We start from the raw sequence: 24175 nt of genomic DNA, 5'->3' as shown, positions 1-24175 counted from the left end.
TAGTATTATAATATCAACTGCCCATATTGCATAATTAATGCATAATTAATTTTATTAACAGTTCTGTTTGATATTTTTAAAGAAAATGAAATGTTTTGATTCGAGTTGAAACAGCCTTCCTCCATCCCATATCCTCTTCCTTTTCCCAAGGATTCAGCACTCTCTTGAAATTAGTGTGGGTCCATTATATCCTGTTTTAACACTTTTATGTATTCATATATATGTATTGCTTTGAATGTTTTAAAATACTACATGACATATTGTGGATTTCTTTTTGCAAGTTCCTTGCTTTGTTCATTGTTATATTTCTGAGATTTGTATGTTTGGAAAATGTAGTTCTATTTCATTCATTTTAACTGCCATGTAGCATTCTAGGCTCTTAAAACACTATTGCTTTTTTTTTTTTTTTTAAGATTTTATTTATTTATTTGAGAGAGAGAGAATACATGAGCAAGGGTGGGAGGGCATAGGCGGTAGGAAGGGGGTGGGGAGAAGCAGACTCCCCACTGAGCAGGGAGCCTGACACTGAGCTTGATGGATCTCAGGACCCTGGGATCATGACCCCGAGCTGAAGGCAGACTCTTAACTGATTGACATCATTGACAACATTTGTTATCTGTCTTTTTGATTCTAGCCATCCTAGTGGGTATGAAGTGACACCTCATTGTGGTTTTGATTTACGTTTCCCTGATGGCTACTTGAATTCAGTTTGGACATTTTTATTTGCCCTACCTGAGAGCGTCAGGTGGGGATATTCAGTAGGAAGTTTGGATTTGAGATTCGAGCTTAGGAGAAAAAGCTGAGCAGTTGTAGGTTGGGAGAAGTTAGCATATACACAGTAATATAGCCATTGAGTGGAGGGAAGTAGCAGAGAGAATGAGAAGATGTGAAGGGAAGTGACTTAAGCCCAAATCCTGAGGAACATTAGTAATTAAATGACAGTAAAGAAAGCAGAACCCCCAAGGGAGGCTGAGAAGCCATGGCCAGAGAGTGAGGTGGAAAACCAGGAGAATGTGGTGTCGTAGAGTCCAATGAAAGAGATTATTTTAGGCTGAAAGAAAGGGCCTATCGTATAAAGTGCTGTTGAGAGAACTCAATAAAATTAGAACTGAAAGTGACCTTCAGATGTAATAATGGGTAAGTCATTTCAGTAGGGGGATGCTGGCTGAGGCCAGATTGAAGTAAATTAAGGAGTGATTGGGAGATAGAACTCAGCAGGTGTAGACAAAGTGTTAAAGAATTTTGTGAAAGAGAGGCAGTTAGTGGGTATGGTCAAGAGCACCCCCATTTCAGATGAGATGGAAGAGATTAAAAATATTAGAGGGATTATTAGCACAGCGGTGTCCAAAGAAGGCAGAAGGCAGTGAGATCCTGAGTTTGCCTTCGTAATGGGAGGGAAGGAGAGACCTGTGTGCCTTGAGGGCAGGAGGCTGGCGTTTCCTTCTGTCTTCTGTTTTCTTTGTGAATTAGGGATGAAGCTGTCTGCACAGAATCATGCAGGAGGTGAGGTGTTCAAAGTAAAGAATGGAGAAGGTTTTGAAATAGGCACTGTGAAGAGCAGGAGAGAGAGAGAGAGCCAACCATGAAAATATAAAACGATTTCTGGACTGCATTGAGAATCCAGTTAGAGGTTCCCAGAGTTTACAGTAGTCCAGCTTTTGTGTGTGTGTGTGTGTGTGTGTGTGTGTGTTTTCTCCATTGGTATCGAGCAATGTGGCATTGAGATTAGTGCTATAATGCAGGGCCGGGGTCTTTTAGCCCAAGTGAAGGACAAGAAGGGAAGGGGATGGAGAGTATAGGGAAAAGAATAGATGGTGAAGTTGAAGTGGAATGTGGAATTGAAGCTGGATAGGGGATTATTCTGCATAATACAGATGCATTTTGGACCCCAAATTCTCTTGAGTCCTCAGAGTGAAATCTCACTACAGTGTCACATCATTTTGCAACAAGATAGATTTTCTGTGCACGCTTATATGCTATGATGATAATCTAGCTGTTACTGTAATCCGTATTTTACTTGTACCCATGTAGTCCTAAACACCATTTGATTAAGGTACAACCTCAGTAAATAAAACAATTTATAGAATTTGTGAATGTACTTTCTAAAAACACTTGAATCTGACATTTTAATACAGTGTGAAACTGCAGCACAACAGGAGTTTGCTGAAGAACTTCAAAAGCGGGAACGTTTTTTAGTTGAAAGAGAACAACTACTTTTCAGACACGAAACTGCTTTGAGTAAAATTAAAGGTGTTGAAGAAGAGGTTCTTACAAGATTTCAGATTATAAAGGAGGTAACTATATAGCATTTGGTTTCAGAGTAATGTAATTTCTGTTTTTCTTAGATTCACTAATTATTAGCATTTTGCAGCATATGCTTTATTTCTTCTCCACTCTCCCATCCCCCCATGTAGTTTTTCCTGGACCATTTGAACCTAACTTGTAAAAATCATGACTCAGCACCCCTAAATACTTCCTTAGTATTATCAATGCTTAATTTTAGGACTTTGTGTCTCCTAAGCATAAGGACATTTGCCACATCATTAACATATTGGGAAATTAATGCTAATAAAATAATTTAACTTCTTATACAGTCTGCATTCACTTTCCCAGTTGGGTCTTAAGATTTTTTTTAAGATTTTATTCATTTATTTGAGAGAGAGAGAAAGTGTGCATACCAATGTGATATGGAGAGGGAGAGGCAGAGATTCTCAAGCCATCTCCCTGCTGAACATGGAGCCCGACAAAGGGCTCAATCCCACAACTCCAAGATCATGACCTGAACTGAAGCTGAGTTGGATTCTTAACCAACTGAACCAACCAGGTGCCCCACTGTATTGAAATCTTCTATTGTTTGTTTTATTTTCTGATCAAGGAACTAGATAGAATTCATGCATTATACTTGATTTTTATACCTTTTTGGTTTCTTTGAATCTAGAGCAGTCAACTATTCTTTTGTGAGACTTTTCTTTGAAGATTCCAGGCCAGCAGTCATATAGAGTATGTCATATTCTGGATTTGCTTGATTGTTTCCTAAGGATTTTTTTTAGGTTGCATTTTTTTTTAAGATTTTTATTTATTTATTTGACAGACAGATCACAAGTAGGCAGAGAGGCAGGCAGAGAGAGAGGAGGAAGCAGGTTCCCTGCCGAGCAGAGAGCCCAATGCGGGGCTTGATCCCAGGACCCCAGGATCATGACCTGAGCCGAAGGCAGAGGCTTTAACCCACTGAGCCACCCAGGCACCCCTTAGGTTGCATATTTTTATCAAGAACATTATCTAGGTGGTAGGGTGTACTTTGTTTCATATCAATAGATACATTACTATATTTGTAACTTATGTAGAATAAATTTCATTCTGTTTTGAAAAATGCATATATCTTGTAATCGCCACTATAATCCTAATAAGAAATCATTCTAGCACCCGAAAAGTTACCATATGCGCCTTTGTAGTTATCCCTCCCTGCCCCTAGTACTCCCTCCCCTGCCAGTAACCACTGACCTATTTTCTGTCCCTGTACTTCTGCCTTTTCCCAGAATGTCATGTAAATAGAATCATGATTTTTCTTTATCTTTGTTTTTCAGCAGCCATTTAATTATGAGGTATCTCCCCATGCTTTTCTTTGGAGTTCACTGAACATCTTGACTTTGTAAATTAATGTCTTTCACCAAATCTGGGAAGTTTTCAACCATTTATTTCTTCACTTATTTTCTTATGTTCCAACTGCTTTCTCTTCCTTCTGTGTCTCCAGTGACTCATATGTTAGGTCTTTTGGTGTTACACCATAGACTGCTTTGCTCCTTAGCAAAGCATAGACTTTGATCCTTTTTCCTCATCTGTTTCTTCTGTGTTCTTCAGATTTGATAATGTCTATTATCTACTGTTACACTCATTGTTTCTTCTTTCATTTCCATGTTGCTACTGAGATCATCTAGGGAATTTTTTATTTCTGACATTTTAATGTTCTAAAATTGCTAATTATGTTCTTTTAAAAATTATGTTTAATTTTCCTTATGAGAATTTTTATCTTTCCATTTGCATTCATTTGTATTTACCTCAGGGAATGTACCTAAATATTCAGCACCTGGATCATGTAAGGATTGGCATTTTTCTTGAGAGTTAGCACATTTTCTGGTTCAGTGACTTTTAGATTGTATTTGGGACCTTTTGGATATTGTACAGATTCTGGATCTTGTTCTAATCCTCTGTAGACTGTTTATTTTTTCAAGTAGTCAGCCCAGTTGAGTTCTTTGTTTATTTATACATTATAGTTGACATATATTTTGTTAGTTACAGATGTACAACATAGTGATTTGACATTTATATGGATTATGAAATGCTCACCACGTTAAACTAGTTACCATCTGTCACTATATAATACTATGACAATATTATTGACTGTATTCTCTATGCTATACTTTACATCTGTGACTTATTTTGTAATTGAAAGTTTGTACCTTTTGACCACCTTCACCCATCTTGCCCACTCCTGCACACCTCCCTCCCCTGGTGGCAGCCATACCAGTTCTTTCTTTTATGAGTCTGTTTCTGTTTTGTTTTGTTTGTTTATTTGTTTTGTTTTCAGATTTCACGTAAAAGTTAAGTCAGCAGTGATTGTCTTTTTCTGACTTATTTTACTTAGCTTAATACCCTCAGTGTTCCTTCATGTTGTCACAAATGGTAAAATTTCATTCTTTTTTATGTCTGAATAATATTCCACTGTGTATTTGTACCACATCTTTGTCCATTTATCAGTGGACATCTAGGTTTCCTCCATATCTTGGCTGTTGTAAATAATGGCTGCAGTGAACGTAGGTGTGCGTATATCTTTTGGAATTCATGTTTTCATTTTCTTTAGGTAAATACCCAGAAGTGGAATTGCAAGATCATATGGTAGTTTTATTTTTAATTTTTTGAGGAACCTCCATGTGTTTTCCAGAGTGGCTGTGCTGATTTATATTCCCACCAACAGTGCATGAGGTTTCACTTTCTCCACATCCCTGCCAACATTTGTTATTTCTTGTGTTTTTGATACAAGCCATTCTGACTGTCGTAAGGTGGTATCTCATTTTGGTTTTGATTTTTATTTCCTTGATTATTAGTTAAGTTGATTTTTTCATGTACCTATTGACCATCAATATATGTTCTTTGGAAAAATATTTATTCAGGTCCACTTCCCATTTTTTAATTGGATTGTTTATTTTGTTGGGTTGTATGAGTTCTTTATATATTTTGAATATTAGCCAGTATCCAAATATATTTTGGATATAGCATTTGCAAATATTTTCTCCTATTCAGTAGGCTGCTTTTTTGTTTTATTGATGGTTTCCTTCACTGTGCATAAACTTTTTAGTTTGACGTAGATCGAATTGTGATATTTTTCTCCAATTGTTTATTTTTGTTTTTGTTGCACTGGTCTGAAGAGACAGAACAAAAATGTATTGCTAAGACTGATGTCCAGGAGTTTATTGCCATCATTTTATTTTAGGAGTTGTATGATTTCAGGTCTTATGTTTAGGTCTTTAATTCATTCTGAGTTTATTTTTGTATATGGTATGAGAAAGTGGTGCAGTTTCTTTTGTATGTAGCTGTTCAGACTGTCTTTTCTCCATTGTATGTTCTTTCCTCCTTTGTAGTAGATTACTTTACCATATAAGCATGAGTTTATTTCTGGGCTCTCAGTTCTGTTCCATTGATCTCCACGTCAGTTTTTGTGCCAGCAGTATACTGTTTTGATAACTATAGCTTTGTAGTTAAGTTGGAAATCTGGGAGTATGATACCTCCAGGTTTGTTGTTCTTTCTCTAGGTTGCTTTGGCTATTTGGGGTCTTTGGTAGTCCAAACAAATTTTAGTATTATTTGTTCTAATTATGTGAAAAATGCTGTTGGCATTTTTGGTAAGGATTGCATTGAATCTGTAGATTACTTCAGGTAGCATGGAAATGTTAAATAGTATTATTTGAATTAATCCATGAGCATGGTATATCTTTCCATTTATTTGTGACATCTTCAATATCTTTCATTAATGCCTTACAATTTTCAGAATGCAGGTCTTTTTTTTCTTTTTTAAGATTTTATTTATTTATTTCACAGAGAGAGAGCGAGTGAGAGAGGGAATACAAGCAGGGGGAGTGGGAGAGGGAGGAGCAGGCTTCCTGCCAAGCAGGGAGCCCGATGTGGGGCTCGATCCCAGAACCCTGGGATCATGACCTGAGCCGAAGGCGGACGCTTAACGGCTGAGCCACCCAGGCGACCCCTGAATGCAGGTCTTTTACCTCTTTGGTTAAATTAATTCCTAGGTATTTTTATTGGTTTCAGTGCAGTTGTAAATGGGATTGTTTTCTTAATTTCTCTTTCTGCTTCTTTGATATTAGTATAGAAACACAACTGATTGCTGTATATTACTTTTGTATCCTGTAACTTTACTGAATTCACATGTTAGTTCTAATAGTTTTTGGTGAATTCTTTAGGGTTGATTATATATAATATGTTATCATTTGCCAATAGTGACAGTTTTACTTCTTCCTTCCCAACCTTGCTATGGCTAGGTCTTCCAATACTATGTTGAATAAAAGTGGTGAAAGTAGGCATTCTAGTCTTGTTTCTAATCTTAGAATAAAGCTTTCAGCATTTCATCATTGAGTATGATGTTAGTTGTAGCTTTCTCATATGGCCTTTATTATGTTGAAGTATGTTCCCTCTATACTCACTTTGTTAATAGTTTTAATCATGAATGGATGTTGCCTTTTGACAAATGTTTTTTCTGTATCTGTTAAGATAGTCATATGTTTTTTATCTTTCATTTTGTTAATGTGGCATATCATATTGATTTGTGAATATTGAGCCGTTCTTGCATCCCTGGAATGTATCAGGGTAATGCTGGCCTCACAGAATTAATTTGTCCTTCTTCTTAAATAATTTTGTAATAGTTGGGAGAAGGATAGATAGGAACTCTTCCTTGAATGTTTGGTAGAATTCACCTCTGAAGCCATCTGTTTGTTGGGCATCTTTTTTTTTTTTTTTTTTTTTTAAAGATTTTATTTATTTGACAGAGAGAGATCACAATTAGGCAGAGACGCAGGCAGAGAGAGAGAAGGAAGCAGGCTCCCCGCTGAGTAGAGAGCCTGATGCGGGGCTCGATCCCAGGACCCTGGAATCATGACCAGAGCCAGAGGCAGAGGCTTTAACCCGCTGAGCCACCCAGACACCCCTGTTGGGCATTTTTTGATTACTGATTCAAATTTGGTTTTAGTATTTGGTCTGTTCAGGTTTTATATTCCTTCCTGATTCAGTCTTGGAACATTGTATGTTTCTAGTAATTTGTCTATTTATTCTAGGTCATACAAGTTTTTAGTGTATTATTTTGAATAATAGTCTCTTACGATTCTTTGTGGTGTCAGTTGTAACTTCTCTTTCATTTCAGATTTTATTTTTTTGAATCCTTTTTTTTCGTTGGTGCATCTGGCTGTAGGTTTTTGTTTATCTTTTTAAATAATCTTATAATTTGTTCATTTTTTTCTATTCTAATTCTATTTTCTACTAGTTTTTAAGGTCTGTTTCATTTATTTGTTCTTTCCTTCTATGACCTTGGACTTTGTTTACTGTTTTTCTTTTTCTAGTTCCCTTAGGTGTGAGGTTAGATTGTTTATTTGAGACTTTTCTTGTTTCTTGAAGTTTGCCTGTAATACTGTAAATCTCCCTCTTAAAACTTCTTTTGCTGTGTCCCCCAAATTTTAGAATGATGTGTTTCCATATTTGTTTGTCTCAGTTATTTTTTGATTTCCTCTGTTTCTTTGTTGATCCACTGGTTATTTAGTAACATGTTGTTTAACCTTCAAGTGTTTGTGTTTTTTCCATTTTCTTGTAATTGATCTTCAGTTTCATGCCACTATGCTCATGTTTTCATGTACACCTGAAAAGAATGTGTATTCTCCTGGTTTTGGATAGAGTGCTCTGTATATATCTGTTAAGTCCATCAGGTTTAATGTGTTGTTCAGAATCATGGTTTTCTTTTCTTTTTTTTTTTTTTTAAGATTTTATTTATTTATTTGAGAGACAGAGATCACAAGTAGGCAGAGAGGCAGGCAGAGAGAGAGGAGGAAGCAGGCTCCCCGCTGAGCAGCAAGCCCGATATGGGGCTCGATCCCAGGACCCTGGAATCATAACCTGAGTCGAAGGCAGAGGCTTTAACCCACTGAGCCACCCAGGCACCCCTAGAATCATAGTTTTCTTACTGGTGGTCCATCTGGATGATCTAATCATTGATATAAGTGGGGTAACAAAGTCCCCAGCTGTTATTATATTTCCGTCAGTTTCCCTTACTGTATTTAGGTACTCCTATGTTGGGGACATAGGTATTTACAATTGTTATTTCCTCTAGTTGGATTGATCCCTTTATCACTATGTAGTGCCTTTCTTTGTCTCTTGTTACAGTCTTTGTTTTAAAGTCGATTTTGTCTGATGTAAGTATTAACTACCCCAGCTTTTTCATTTCCATTTATATGGAATATCTTTTTACATCCCTTCACTTCATCTGTACGTGTCTTTAGGTCTGAAGTTAGTCTCTTGACTGGTTTTTGTTGTTGTTGTTGTTTTAAGATTTTATTTATTTACTTGATAGAGACACAGCGAGAGAGGGAATACAAGCATGGGGAGTGGGAGAGGGAGAAGCAGACCCCCTGCTGAGCAGGGAGCCCGATGCAGGACTTGATCCCAGGACCCTGGAATCATGACCTGAGCCAAAGGCAGACACTTAATGACTGAGCCACCCAGGCACCCCATGGGTTTTATTTTTTAATCCATTCACTCACCTAATGTCTTTTTATTGGAGCATTGAGTCCATTTACAGGTATGTACTTTTGCAATTTTGTTGTTTTCTGTTTGTTTTTATAGTTTTTCTCTCTACCTTTCTTCTCTTCTTCTCTTCCTTTGTAGTTAGATAAATTTCCTTAGTGTTATGTTTGGCTTCCTTTATTTTTTGTTTATCTATTATAGGTTTTTGGTTCATGGTTATCATGAGGTTCAAACATAACACCCTATTTTAAATTGATAGTCACTTAGATTTAAACACATTCTAAAAGCAATACATTTTACTCCCACCCATCCACATTTTATGTATTTGATGTCATATTTACATCTTTTAATTTTGTGTTTTCTTTAACTATAAATATTATAACTATAGTTGATTTTACTACCTTTGTTTTTTACCTCCATACTAGCTTTATAACCAATATACTACCTTTACGGTATGTTTACTTTTTCCAGTGAAATGTTTCAGTGATTTTTTTTTTACTTCTAGTTGTGGCTCATTTTTTTCCACTTAAGGAAATTCCTTTGACATTTCATCTGGGCTTTGTTCAGTGGTGAGGACTTTTAACTTTTTTGGTTGTTGTTTTGGAAACCCTGTGTCTTCTTCAGTTCTGAGTAATAGCCTTGTAATAATAACCTTGTGGGGTAAGGTATTCTTGTTTACAATCACAAAGGTTTTTTTATTTAAGCAATTCAACTAAATCATGCCACTGCCTTCCAGCCTGTGAAAAATCAGCTGATAGTCATAATTAAACATTTTCTTTCTTTCTTTCTTTCTTCCTTCCCTTCTTTCTTTAAGAGAGAATGCACGCACATGTGTGTTGGGGGAGGAGCAGAGGGAGAGGAAGAGAGAATCTCAAACTGCACCTGGAACCCAACATGGGGCTCGATCCTACGACCCTGAGTTCATGACCTGGGCTAAAATCAAGAGTTGCATACCCAACCCGCTGAGCCACCCAGGTTCCCCTAAGTGTTCCCTTTCATATAATTGGTAGCTTTTTTCTTGCTTCTTTATTTATTTTTTTTTTTTAAAGGATTTTATTTATTTGGCAGAGAGCGGTCACAAGTAGGCAGAGAGGCAGGCAGAGAGAGAGGGGGAAGCAGGCTCCCCGCTGAGCAGAGAGCCCGATGCGGGGCTCGATCCCAGGACCCTGAGATCATGACCTGAGCCGAAGGCAGAGGCTTAACCCACTGAGCCACCCAGGCACCCCATTTTCTTGCTTCTTTTAAGATTATCTTTTTAAGTTTAATTTTTGATATTTTAATTATTATGATTCTTGCTGTGGATCTCTTTGGGTTCATCTTGTTTGGGGCTCTCTACGCTTCCTGGACCTGGATGTCTGTTTCTTTCTCCAGGTTAGGGTAGTTTTTAGCTATTCTTCAAATAATTTTTCTACCCATTTCTTTCTTTCTTCTGTACCCCTATAATGCTGTTGTTAGTATGCTTGATATTATTCTAGAGGTCCCTTAACCTATTTTCATATTCTTTGCTGTTTAATTTGAATGATTTCCACTACCCTGTCTTCCAGATTGCTGATTTCTATTCTGCATCCTGTAATCTGCTGTTGATTATCTTTAGTATATTTTTTAGTTCAGTTATTATATTCTTTATCTCTGATTGGTTCTTTTTTACATTTTCTGTATCTGTTGAGGTTCTCACTGAGTTCATCCATTTTTCTCCCCAAAGTAAAGTAACTTTACGACCATGTCTGACTGCCTGTTTTTGTGTATTAGGTAAGACAGCTACTTCTCCTGGCATTGAATATGGGCTTTCAACAGAAGGCAATATGTGGGGCCCAGAAGTATAATCCCCTGGTCACCAAAACCAGATACTCCAGGGCTGTCCCCTGTGTGTGCCTTCCACTTGTGACTGGGGTACAATTCCTGCTGTTAGAGTTGAGGGTGGGACTGTTCCCTGGGCCACCACCTGGCTACAGTGCCTGGCCATGACTACTGTAGGTGCATGCTGGCTGAGAGGCACATCTGTGGCTGCTGTCTGTGTGGGTGACTGTGAAGCTGGCTCCTCCTCCCTGAGACAAGAGTTTCTTTGAATGGTTGCCCATCCTGACTAAGGATGCCCACTGGGTGTGTCAGGGTGGTTGCTGCTGAGATTGCCTGCCTGGTGTAGTGGATCAGGAGGGGTGCCTTTGGGAAGCGTGGGGTGGATTTGCAGGGGGAATGCCAGAGTGAGGTGAACAGTGCTAGCAAGATAGATGGAGAGTGTTAAAACTGGCACCCATAGGCATTGGAACAGCTAGGCTGAAGGAGGGCCCCCCAAATGGCACCCCATGTTTTTTTCTCCCAGAGAAATTTCCTGCAGATTCTTGCTCCTCTAGCACACATGCTAAAATTAGTAGATACCCCTTATATATGGTGCAGGCACTTTTCACACTGCTACCTCTGTGATGGGTCTTGAAGCGAGTGAGATCGTATGCAGACTCTTTCTGTGTGGAGTCTTGGTTTCTTACTAGCTTGCAGCTCTCCAGAAGTTAGGGCATGCATGGCATGCTAATTTTTCAATACTCCTGTATTTATGCCCTGCTGATTTTCAAAGCCAGATGTTATGGGGACTAGTCTTCCTAGTGCAGATCCCCAGGGCAAGGGTGGGAGTATGCCTGATGAGGAACTTGAACCCCAACACTCCTTAGGACCTCCAGATCGGTGCTATTCCTCCTGCTTGTGTGTTTCTGTGCCAGGGTTTGTTTCTGACCGGATTGTATTTCTGCCTCTCCCATCCTTCCTGATGTTCCTGTTTCTTTGTATCTTTACCTGTGGAAGAGTTGTTCTGGTAGCCTTCAGGTTATTCTCAGAGGAGATTGTTCTCCCATTGGTTGCAGCCTTGGTGTGTTCACAGGAAGAGGTGAGCTAAGGATCTTCCTCCTCCATTTTTCGTACTCCATTCTGATTAGGTATAGACCAAAATTCTTTCTCACCTTCTGTGGGAAGTGACCCAATCTCCATTCAGTTTTCAGAGCTTTTATAATGTTGCTTCAGGGTTGTCTTGTGCATGTGCCACTTAGGTTTAGTTTGATACTCAGGTAGTGAGTGACATAATCTTAGTTCAGTTCTCAAGACATTTATTATGGGGCTCTGTGTCATTCCCATGCTTACAGAATTGGGGGGTTAGTCCGAGACTTGTGTAGTATTTTCAAACTGAGCTCTGATCTCTCCACTTTTTGGAGAGATCTGCTCTGCTGCGTTTGTCAGTGCTGTGCTTGGGCAGCTTAGGGTTTGGCCAGATTTCTAACAGTTTACGTACACTAGAATGAAAAAAATGCTCTTTCTGAATCTCTTCTCTGATATTCCCCACATCCCTTGGCTCACAGTGGCCCTTTTCCTGGCATCCCTAAGTGGAAGGTAGAGTTTCTCTCAGAGTTTTAGCAGCCTATGCTGCAGGTGCACTTTAGTAGCCAGGGGCCTGTATTGGGACAAGAATACTAGAGAAAAAGAGAAACAAATCCTGGAAACTTCACCCTCTTGAGGGTTGCTTCTTCATGTTTTCACTCCTTTTTACAATTCCCTGCTTCTGTTTAAAAGGTAAACAGTCCTTACGGTAGTTACTTTTTTGTGTTTTGTCTAAGATTTTTAGTTGTAATCAGTAACAGAACTGGAGTGTGTGTAGTGGGCTTACCTTGCCATTCTGGAGATGGAGCTCATATCCTATATTTTTAGTATCTTTTGGATTTGGAAGAATTTGGAGAATGAGAATATTAACCTAATGTTTGAAATAACTGTTTGTGACTATATACTAAGTTCTTTAAGGAGTCATTTGGTGTAATAATAAAATTACATAAAGCTAATTTTTAAAATGATTGGATTTTAAACAGGGCAGGAAAATAAATGCTTGGATTCTCAGGAGGTTTCCATACTAGATTTATTCTTGATTTTTTTTCTCTTTAGATTTGTCTGTCTGTTATTCTTACTAAGTGTAAAGATAACAGCTTTATTTTAATGGTACATATATGATTACTTGGAAGAAAGTAATTAATTCAGTTTCTTGATTTCCTATGGAAACTTGTTTTAATATGTTACAAATAAATTGAGAGTAAAATGTGAAATAAACTATACATATTTACACTTTAAATAAAATGTGTTACCTCATTTAAATGTAATTACATGGTTAAATTATTTGAATTATTTATAAAGCCGATTAAGCAGAGAAAATAGTTTGAGACTCAGGAAATTTTAGTATTTTTTAAATTTTTTGAGATATAAACAAGTTTAGCTACTTAATTAGAACAAGGAATTAGTTCTGTCTATGGATATTTCTTTTTAAGGGTAACTTAAATCTTAAATTTTAATTTATAAAGCTATGAATAACTAACTAGTCTCTTGAAGAGGATAAGAAATCTCTCATTGTTTTATCATTCCATAATGTGATAGAAATTATTTCAGTGTGATCCAGTGGATTTTTTTTGAGCAGAAAAAAAATAGTTTTTCAATAGGAACTTAACAAATGCTTTTAATGCTTAGTTATTACATTGGTTGATGACACAGTTTTTATAAATTATTTGCAGTATTAGTCACATATGCTTAAATGCACTAATTAAAGTCCTGATTCAAGGAGTTCTAATTTTTAATTGATTTGTGTTCAATAGCATTAGAGACATGGAATCCTTACCTAATTTTTAGATCAGATTTTTTTTCTCTTCTAGCAACATGATGCAGAAGTTGAGCACTTAACTGAAGTTCTTAAGGAAAGAAACAAAGAAAGCAAGAGGCTAAGGTCCTCTTTTGATGCACTGAAAGAACTGAATGATAACTTAAAAAAGCAGGTAAGACCTATTTTAATACTAGATTATAAGATTTTTAAAACTTATATCATCTTATTTAACAAATTATGTGTCAGTCTTAGAATATATTCTAGCTAGAGAAAGTTTTAATTAACTTTATTTGCTAACTTTATTTCCTATAATACTTGCAAATATAAATATGGTATTCTTAAGCTTTTGATTTCTCATCATCTGTTTTAGCATGCAGCTGAGATGTTTTTGCAGTTTGGAATTTTTAAAATATAAGAGCAATTAATAAATTTAAAACAAGCAAAAAAAATTAGAAAGACATGATAATCTGGGGAGTTTTAGGCATTGTTTTTAGCTAATAATTCTTTTAACTGCTATTTTATACCACAGCTTATTTAACACTCATTTATTTTTTGGACATCTGTTATATGCTAGGCAGTGTACTAGCATGAATACAAAGTGCTATCATACAGAGGGCTGTCATATTGTACTATGATTACGTAAGTGATATGATCTAGATTACTGCTTAATAAAACTGAAGTTGCAAAGCAAATATTTTTGTGGGTTGTATCTTTTTTTCTGTTTTTTTTTTTTTTTTAACTTTAACCAGTTTTTGACTGAAAGATGACAAAGAATACGTTCGAGGGACACAGGAGAATGATTATGTTTGTGTTTGTGTAAAGAGGAGAAGTAGGTGAGCAGAAATGGGGGTAAACCCAGTCACTTCAAAAATGAAAGCTTTGGGCTGGAAGACTTCATGGATTCTAAAATGTAACTAAGGTCAGACTCTCAGAGATAATACGCATCCTGGAATTCCTTAGGTAGCTGTATGTTTTCAGTTTCTGTTTTTGATGTCCTATAGTTACTGCTTGTTACAACCTTTCTCACTGGCAGTGACAACTAGGTACATTTCTCATTTGATCTAAGTTCTTTGGTTTCCCTGAATTCATTTATGGCCTCCCACAGTAGAAGTAGGGATGGCCTTCACTTACTATTGTTTGGAAGCCTGCTTTATCCCTGGGGAGATTACTTGTTCCCATCACACTCTCAATCTAGTGTGTTCTCTCTCTCTTTTTTAAAGATTTTATTTATTTGAGAGAGAGAGAGAGCAAGAGGAGAGAGCACAAGCCAGGGGGTGGGGCAGAGGGAGAGGGAGGAGCAGAAGGAGAGGGAGGAGAAAACTCCCCACTGAGCAGAGAGCATGATGAGGAACTCAATCCCAGGACCCTGGGATCATACCCTGAGCTGAAGACAGCCACTTAACCAACTGAGGCACTCGGGCACCCCCCCTCTCTCTTTTTAATTGAAGTACAGTTGGTTGACACAAGACATATTAGTTTCAGGTGTAAAACATAATGATTTGACAATGTTATATGGTATACTGTGCTCAGCACAAGTGTAGGTACTATCTTTCACAATACAACTCTAGCACTCTTTTTTTTTTTTTTGAGAAGGGTTTCTTTATTTCTTTTTTTTTAAGTTTTTTATTTCTTTTCAGCGTAACAGAATTCATTTTTATGCACCACACCCAGTGCTCCATGCAATCCGTGCCCTCCCTAATACCCACCACCGGGCTCCCCGAACCTCCCACCCCGCCCCCTACAAAACCCTCAGGTTGTTTTTCAGAGTCCACAGTCTCTTATGGTTTATGGTTCATCTCCCCTTCCAATTTCCCTCAACTCCCTTCTCCTCTCCATCTCCCCATGTCCTCCATGTTATTTGTTATGCTCCACAAATAAGTGAAACCATATGATAATTGACTCTCTCTGCTTGACTTATTTCATTCAGCATAATCTCTTCCAGTCCCGTCCATGTTGCTACAAAAGTTGGGTATTCATCCTTTCTGCTGGAGGCATAATACTCCATAGTGTATATGGACCACATCTTCCTTATCCATTCGTCCGTTGAAGGGCATCTTGGTTCTTTCCACAGTTTGGCGACCGTGGCCATTGCTGCTATAAACATTGGGGTACAGATGGCCCTTCTTTTCACTACATCTGTATCTTTGGGGTAAATACCCAGTAGTCCAATTGCAGGGTCATAGGGAAGCTCTATTTTTAATTTCTTAAGGAATCTCCACACTATTCTCCAAAGTGGCTGCACCAACTTGCATTCCCACCAACAGTGTAGGAGGGTTTCCCTTTCTCCACATCCTCTCCAACACACGTTGTTTCCCGTCTTGCTAATTTTGGCCATTCTAACTGGTGTAAGGTGGTATCTCAATGTGGTTTTAATTTGAATCTCCCTGATGGCTAGTGATGATGAACATTTTTTCATGTGTCTTATAGCCATTTGTATGTCTTCATTGGAGAAGTGTCTGTTCATGTCTTCTGCCCATTTTTTGACATGATTTTCTGTTTTGTGTGTGTTGAGTTTGAGGAGTTCTTTATAGATCCTGGATATCAACCTTTTGTCTATACTGTCATTTGCAAATATCTTCTCCCATTCCGTAGATTGCCTCTTTGTTTTGTTGACTGTTTCCTTTGCTGTGCAGAAGCTTTTGATCTTGATGAAGTCCCAAAAGTTCATTTTCGCTTTTGTTTCCTTTGCCTTTGGAGACATATCTTGAAAGAAATTGCTGTGGCTGATATCGAAGAGGTTACTGCCTCTGTTCTCCTCTAGGATTCTGATGGATTCCTGTCTCACATTGAGGTCTTTTATCCATTTCGAGTTTATCTTTGTGTACAGTGTAAGAGAATGGTCAAGTTTCATTCTTTTTTTTTTTTTTTTAAAGATTTTATTTATTTATTTGTCAGAGAGAGTGAGCACAGGCAGACAGAGAGGCAGGCAGAGGCAGAGGAAGAAGCAGGCTCCCTGCCGAGCAAGGAGCCCGATGTGGGACTCGATCCCAGGACGCTGGGATCATGACCTGAGCCGAAGGCAGCCGCTCAACCAACTGAGCCACCCAGGCGTCCCTTGAGTTTCATTCTTCTACACATAGCTGTCCAGTTTTCCCAGCACGATTTATTGAAGAGACTGTCTTTTTTCCACTGGATATTTTTTCCTATTTTGTCGAAGATTATTTGACCATAGAGTTGAGGGTCCATATCTGGGCTCTCTACTCTGTTCCACAGGTCTATGTCTGTTTTTATGCCAGTACCATACTGTCTTGGTGATCACAGCTTTGTAGTAAAGCTTGAAATCAGGTAATGTGATGCCGCCAGTTTTATTTTTCTTTTTCAACATTTCCTTAGCGATTCGGGGTCTCTTCTGATTCCATACAAATTTTAGGATTATTTGCTCCAGCTCTTTGAAAAATACCGGTGGAATTTTGATCGGAATGGCATTGAAAGTATAGATTGCTCTAGGCAGTATAGACACTTTAACAATGTTTATTCTTCCGATCCAAGAGCATGGAATGGTCTTCCATCTTTTTGTGTCTTCTTCAATTTCTTGAAGTATTCTGTAGTTCCTCGAGTACAGATCCTTTACCTCTTTGGTTAGGTTTATTCCCAGGTATCTGATGGTTCTTGGTGCTATAGTAAATGGAATCATTTCTCTAATTTCCCTTTCTGTATTTTCATTGTTAGTGTATAAGAAAGCCACTGATTTCTGTACATTGACTTTGTATCCTGGCACATTACTGAATTGCTGTATGAGTTCTAGTAGTTTGGGGGTGGAGTCTTTTGGGTTTTCCATATAAAGAATCATGTCATCTGCGAAGAGAGAGAGTTTGACTTCTTCCTGGCCAATTTGGATACCTTTTATTTCTCTTTGTTGTCTGATTGCTGTTGCTAGTTCTAATACTATGTTGAACAAGAGTGGTGAGAGTGGGCATCCTTGTCGTGTTCCTGATCTCAACGGGAAGGCTGTGAGCTTTTTCCCATTGAGGATGATATTTGCTGTGGCTCTTTCATAGATAGATTTTATGAAGTTCAGGAGTGTTCCCTCTATCCCTGTACTTTGAAGCATTTTAATCAGGAATGGATGCTGGATTTTGTCAAATGCTTTTTCTGCGTCAATTGAGAGGACCATGTGGTTCTTCTCCCTTCTTTTAGTGATTTGTTCTATCACATTGATTAATTTGCGAATGTTGAACCATCCTTGTAACCCAGGGATGAATCCCACCTGGTCATGGTGGATAATCTTTTTCATGTGCTGTTGGATCCTATTTGCTAGGATCTTGTTGAGAATTTTAGCATCCATATTCATCAGTGATATTTGTCTGAAATCCTCCTTTTTGGTGTGGTCTTTGCCTGGTTTGGGGATCAGGGTAATGCTGGCTTCATAAAAAGAGTCTGGAAGTTTTCCTCCTGCTTCAATTTTTTGAAACAGCTTCAGGAGAATAGGTGTTATTTCTTCTTTGAAAGTTTGATAGAATTCCCCAGGGAATCTGTCAGGTCCTGGGCTCTTGTTTTTTGGGAGGCTTTTGATCACTGCTTCAATCTCGTTACTAGATATCGGTCTATTCAGGTTGTCAATTTCTTCCTGGTTCAATTTTGGGAGTTTATAGTTTTCCAGGAATGCATCCATTTCATCTAGGTTGCTTAACTTATTGGCATATAACTGTTGATAATAACTTCTGATGATTATTTCTGTTTCCTTGGTGTTAGTTGTGATCTCTCCCTTTTCATTCATAATTTTATTAATTTGAGCTTTCTCTCTTTTCTTTTGGATTAGTGTGGCCAATGGTTTATTGATCTTATTGATTCTTTCAAGAAACCAGCTTCTAGTTTCATTGATACGTTCTCCTGTATCTCTAGTTTCTGTCTCATTGATCTCTGCTCTAATCTTGATTATTTCCCTTCTTGTGTGTGGAGTTGGTTTAATTTGTTGTTGATTCTCCAGTTCTTTAAGGTGTAGAGATAGCTGGTGTATTCTGGATTTTTCAATTTTTTTGAGAGAGGCTTGGATGGCTATGTATTTTCCCCTTAGGACCGCCTTCGCTGTATCCCATAGGTTTTGGACCGAAGTGTCTTCATTCTCATTGGTTTCCATGAATTGTTTAAGTTCTTCTTTGATCTCCTGGTTGATCCAAGCATTCTTAAGCAAGGTGGTCTTTAGCTTCCAGGTGTTAAATCTAATTTTTCTAATGTAAAGATTGCTACCCAGCTTTATTTTGGTGTCCATTAGCATAATAAATGGTTCTTCACCCCCTCATTTTCAACCTGGAGGTGTCTTTGGGTCTAAAATGAGTCTCTTGCAGATAGCGTATCAATGGGTGTTGCTTTTTAAAGACTTTTAAAGATTTTATTTATTTGAGAGAGAGAGGACAAGCAGGGGGAGTGGGAGGCAGAAGAAGGGGAAGCAGGCTTCCCACTGACCAAGGAGCCTGATGTGGGGCTTGATCCCAGGGTCTCAGGATCATGACCTGAACCAAAGGCAGACTGACTGAGCCACCCAGGCTCCCTGGTCCTGCTTTTTTATCCAGTCTGATACCCTGTGTCTTTTGATTGGGGCATTTAGCCCATTTACATTCCAAGAAACTATGGAAAGATTTGAATTTAGTGCTATTGTATTACCTGTAAAGTTACAGTTTCTGTATATTGTGTTGGTCCTTTCTGGTGTGTGTTACTTTCAGGCTCTTTTTGCTTAATGGAGCCCCTTTAATAAATACTTCTTGTAGGGCTGGTTTAGTGATCACAAATTCTTTTAGTTTCTCTTTGTCCTGGAAGCTTTTTATTTCTTCTTGTTTTGAATGGCAGCCTGCTGGTAAAGTATTTTTGGCTGCATATTTTTCTCATTCAGCACCCTGAATATGTCATGCCAGTCCTTTCTGGCCTGCCACATCTCTGTGGATAGATCTGCTGCCATTCTAATGTTTCTACCCTTGTAGGTTACCAAGCTCTTGTCCCGAGCTGCTTTCAGGATTTTCTTTGTCTTAAGATTTGGAAGCTTCACTATTATATTTCGAGGTGTTGACCTATTTTTAATGATTTTGAGGGGACTCTCGGTGCCTCCTGGACTAGAATGCCTGTTTCCCTCCCCAGATTAGGGAAGCTCTCAGGTATAATTTGCTCAGGTATACCTTTTTCCTCCTCCCCTTTCCTCTTTTTCTGTAATCTCAATTATTCTAATAATTGTTTCGCTTTATGATATCACTGATGTCTTGAATTCTCCCTTGTGATCCAGTAGTTGTTTATCTCACTTTTTCTCAGCTTCTTTATTCTCCATCATTTTGTCTTCTGTATCACTAATTCTGTCTTCTGTGTCATTCACCCTAGCAGTAGAGCCTCCATTTTTTTTTTTTTTTTTTTACAATTTTATATATTTATTTGTCAGAGAGACAGCACAAGCAGGGGATCAGCAGTCAGAGGGAGAAGCAGGCCCCCCGCTGAGCAAGGAACCTAGTTTGCGACTCGGTTTCAGGATTCTGGAATCATGACCTGAGCTGAAGGCAGATGCTTAACCAACTGAGCCACCTGGGCATCCCTAGAGCCTACATTTTTTATTGCATCTCAAATTTTAGTTTTTTTATTCTTCCTGGCAGGGATTCTGTAGTGTCTTCTATGCTTTTTTCAAGGCAAGCTAGTATATTTATAATTGTTATTCTGAACTGTAGTACCAGTATCTTACTTATATACATACTGATTAGGTTCCTGGCAGAACTACTTCTTCTTCTTTCTTTTGAGGTGAGTTTTTCCGTCTTGTTATTCTGTCCAGAGAATAGATCAGTGAGAGAACAAAAATACTAAAATGGCAACAGTGACCCCAGGTAAATACACACTAAACAAATCAGAAGAGCCCCAAAACCGAAAAAAATTTTTTAAAAAAATAAATAAATAAATGGGAGAGAATATAATTAGACAGGTGAACAGAACAGAGCAATACATTGGATCCTGTATGTAGTTTGGTCTCTTAGTTGGAAAACTAGATCCTGGGACACCTGAGTGCTCAGTCGGTTAAACATCTGCCTTTGGCTCAGGTCATGATCCAAGTGACCCCCATTGGGCTCCTTGCTCAGTGGGGTTCCTGCTTCTCCCTCTGCCTGCCGCTCCCCCTGCTTGTTCTCTCTCTCTCTCTCGACAAATAAGTGAAATCTTTAAAACACACACACACACACACGCACACACAAAAGGGACACCTGGCTGGCTCGGTCGGTTAAATGTCTTTGTTTGGCTCAGGTCATGATCTCAGGGTCCTTGGATCGAGCCCCACATTGGGCTCCCTACTCATTGGGGAGTCTGCTTTTCCCTCTCCCTCTGCTGCTCTGCCTGCTTGTGTGCTCACTCTTTCTCTGTCAAATAAATAAATACAATCTTAAAAAAAAAAAAACTAGGTCCCAAAATTGTAAAAAAGGAAAAACTTATGTATATACAAAAATGAAATTAAATACAATGAAAGGATAGAATGTAACTGTAAAAATGAAAATAAAAAAAGAAAAAAAAAGAGTTGATAAAATAAGAAATTGGTTGAAAAGGAGAGAGAAAAGAAATATTGAATTTGGAAGACTAACCATGAGGAAAAAACCATGAATTCTATATACTGTTTTCCCCTAGCACTGGATAATAGGTAAACTTGGTCATAACTGGATGGTCTTGCTGATCTTCTGGGGGAGGGGGCTATTGCACTGATTCTCAGGTGTCTTTGCCCCAGGAGGGACTGCACTGCCCCATGTCAGGAGTCAGGATATGTAATTGGCCCTGGATTACTCTGTGTTGCTTTTGTTCCCTGAAGGCTTTCTGTGCTGCTTTAGAGATTGAGAATGGAAATGGCGGCCTCCCGATTTCCAGCCACAGAGCTGAAAGCTCATGCCCCACCGCCCCACACCACCCCCACTCCTCAGTGTGCCCTTGGGGAGAAGCAGTCAACCATTCCTGTGTCCCTAGTCTCTGCACTCCTTGCTCACCTAAACTGTGACCGAGCATTTCTGTTTCAGGCATGTGACTCTGCTTCAAGTCTCCAAACCCTGCAGACTTCTGTGGTGTGTACCTGTACCATTCCTTCTGGGGAAGGAGGGTTGTCTCCTTGAAGTTCTGCCATTTATTTGCTGGTTCCCTGCTCAGAGAGAGGTTGTCCAGATGTTCTGCAGATTGTGATTTATGGCAACACTGTTCTGAAAGTCCACTCCTGGGCTTACTGATTGCAGCTGGCTTTTCCTCTCTGATGCCTGGGAACTCTGCTGCACTCACATACCCCTGTTCTTTCTGTTACCCCTGGGATCCTGAGAGCACACTGTCCCACCTAGGATTCCTCCCTGCTTGGCCACCTGAGTACCTTTCAGACAGGGCTGCCCCACCCCAGAGCAGACTTCTGAAAGTTCTGATTTTGTGCCCCACTACTATATTACTTTCTGGTAGTCGGCTCTCTGTTGCTCCCTATTCTCGTGGCTTATCTTCCAATATATTGCCTAGGATTCACTTTGCCACACCTCCTACCTTGCAGAAAATAGTTGCTTTTCTGTTTGTAGAATTACAGCAATTCTTTTCTTAGAGCTCTGGTTCAGTTCACAGGAGTTCCGAATGATTTGATAGCTCTCTAGCTGAATTCCTGGGACCAGACAAAACTAAGATCTCCTCCTCTGCCATCTCGGAATGTCTCTCCTTATGATTTTCCTAATAACTTTTTGTTTTCTCCAGCCTACTTCAATATAAGAACATTGTATATAATACATATAACATAACAAGTATGTGTTACATTGAGATACCACCTTACACCAGTTAGAATGGCCAAAATTAGCAAGACAGGAAACAACGTGTGTTGGAGAGGATGTGGAGAAAGGGGAACCCTCCTACACTGTTGGTGGGAATGCAAGTTGGTGTAGCCACTTTAGAGAACAGTGGAGCTTCCATAAGAAATTAAAAATAGAGCTTCCCTATGACCCTGCAATTGCAGTACTGGTATTTACCCCAAAGATACAGATGTAGTGAAAAGAAGGGCCATCTGTACCCCAGTATTTATAGCAGCAATGGCCACAGTCGCCAAACTGTGGAAAGAACCAAGATGCCCTTCAACGGATGAATGGATAAGGAAGATGTGGTCCATATACACTATGGAGTATTATGCCTCCAGCAGAAAGGATGAATACCCAACTTTTGTAGCAACATGGACAGGACTGGAAGAGATTATGCTGAGTGAAATAAGTCAAGCAGAGAGAGTCAATTATCATATGGTTTTGCTTATTTGTGGAACATAAGGAATAACATGGAGGAGGTTGGGAGATGGAGGGGAGAAGGGAGTTGGGGGAAATTGGAGGGGGAGATGAACCATGAGAGACTGTGGACTCTAAGAAACAATCTGAGGATTTTGAAGGGGTTGTGGGGTGGGAGGTTGGGGGAGCCTGGTGGTGGGTATTATGGAGAGCATGTATGGCATGGAGCACTGGGTGTGGTGCATAAACAATGAATTCTGTTACGCTGAAAAGAAATTAATAAAAAAAAGAAAAAAGAAAAAAAAGTATGTGTTAATTGACTGTTTATGTTATCACTAAGGTTCCTTGGCAACAGTAAGCTACTAGTAAAGTGTTTTGGGGAGTGAAAAGTTCTATGTGAATTTTTTATTGCCCAGGGGTCGATGACCATCACCCCTGCATGCTTCAAAGCTTAACTGTATTTCAAAATTGCTAAATAAAAAGGTAAGTTATCTCTGTGACTGACTTGCATAGTAACTTATGGTAGCATTGAACATAAGTAAGTCTGCAATAATAACAATAATGATGATAATAATAAAACAATTTCCATTAAGTCTTGCCAAGCTGAGGAGTCAAGGATTAATATTCAGGACTCATCAGGCTTTAGGGTCCTTGTGAATACCATAGGCTTTCATTTGAAAGGATCAGGGTTGCATCCTAGGAAGAGGCAAATTATAGATATGGAACCCTCCTCAAGCTGAAATTTGGTCTTAACTGATCTCAGCTCCTGTTTAGAGTAAGGTAATCAGTCCCCATTTGGGGTATCTAGCAAAGAAAAGAATGAGCCCTCTCTGAAAGGAAATAATTATGTACAAAATTTATAAATTTTCCTTTTCATTCTATACAAAATTAATCATTACATTAAAAGAATCACATGAATCACTGTATTCTACTCATGAAACCGATATTGAACTGCATGTTAACTAACTAGAATTTAAGAAAAATTATAAAAAGACAGAATCACATAACTCATATAAAGAGAACAAAAATGCCCAAGACAATATGAATATACCTAGCAATGATCAAGATATTGGACCTAGTAGGCAGTGACTTTAAAATAATGATTAATATGTTCAAGAAAGTAGAAAAAAAAGATTGGGAACTTCATTAGAGAAGGAGAATTTATAAAAAGGAATTAAAATGAAATTCTGAAACTTAAAAATGCACTAATTGAATTTCAGAACTCTATCGAATGGGTTTAATAGCAGATGAGACGCAGCAGAATACAGGATTAATGAACTGGAAGATCATTTCCTAATGATCCTAAAAAGTTTTGAAATAAAATAATTTCCTAATGATTCCTAAAAAGTTTTGAAATAAAAACATTGAATTGAGAAAGAATAAACAAATTTATAAAAGAGATATGTTCAGTTAAAATTTTTAACATGGGAGTTCAAAAAGAGATCATAGGACAAAAACAAAATATGTGAAGAGAAATGGCCATGTATTATCCAAAACTTGTAAAAACAATAAATTATTTTAAGCCTAAGCAGGATAAATGTTGAGGAAAACCATACATGAGAACATTGATTTAAGACTGCTGAAAATATTAGAT

The 24175-nt window shown here is 38.4% G+C and overlaps 1 protein-coding gene across 1 annotated transcript in view; it reads left to right on the top strand.

Annotated features, from left to right (window-relative positions):
• Positions 1–24175, top strand: part of CCDC138 (coiled-coil domain containing 138) — a 148344-nt gene that overhangs the window by 12343 nt on the left and 111826 nt on the right. The window contains exons 6-7 of the mRNA XM_080814221.1: positions 2136–2294; positions 13464–13583. Of these exons, the coding sequence (XP_080670347.1) occupies positions 2136–2294; positions 13464–13583 (279 nt within the window). The remainder of the gene's footprint in view (positions 1–2135; positions 2295–13463; positions 13584–24175) is intronic.

The sequence above is a fragment of the Martes martes genome, assembly GCF_963455335.1.
Source record: "Martes martes genome assembly, chromosome: 9".
In the NCBI taxonomy this organism is placed as follows: domain Eukaryota; kingdom Metazoa; phylum Chordata; class Mammalia; order Carnivora; family Mustelidae; genus Martes; species Martes martes.
The sequence above is the reverse complement of the archived record's forward strand: the minus strand, read 5'-3'. Positions and strand labels throughout refer to the sequence as shown.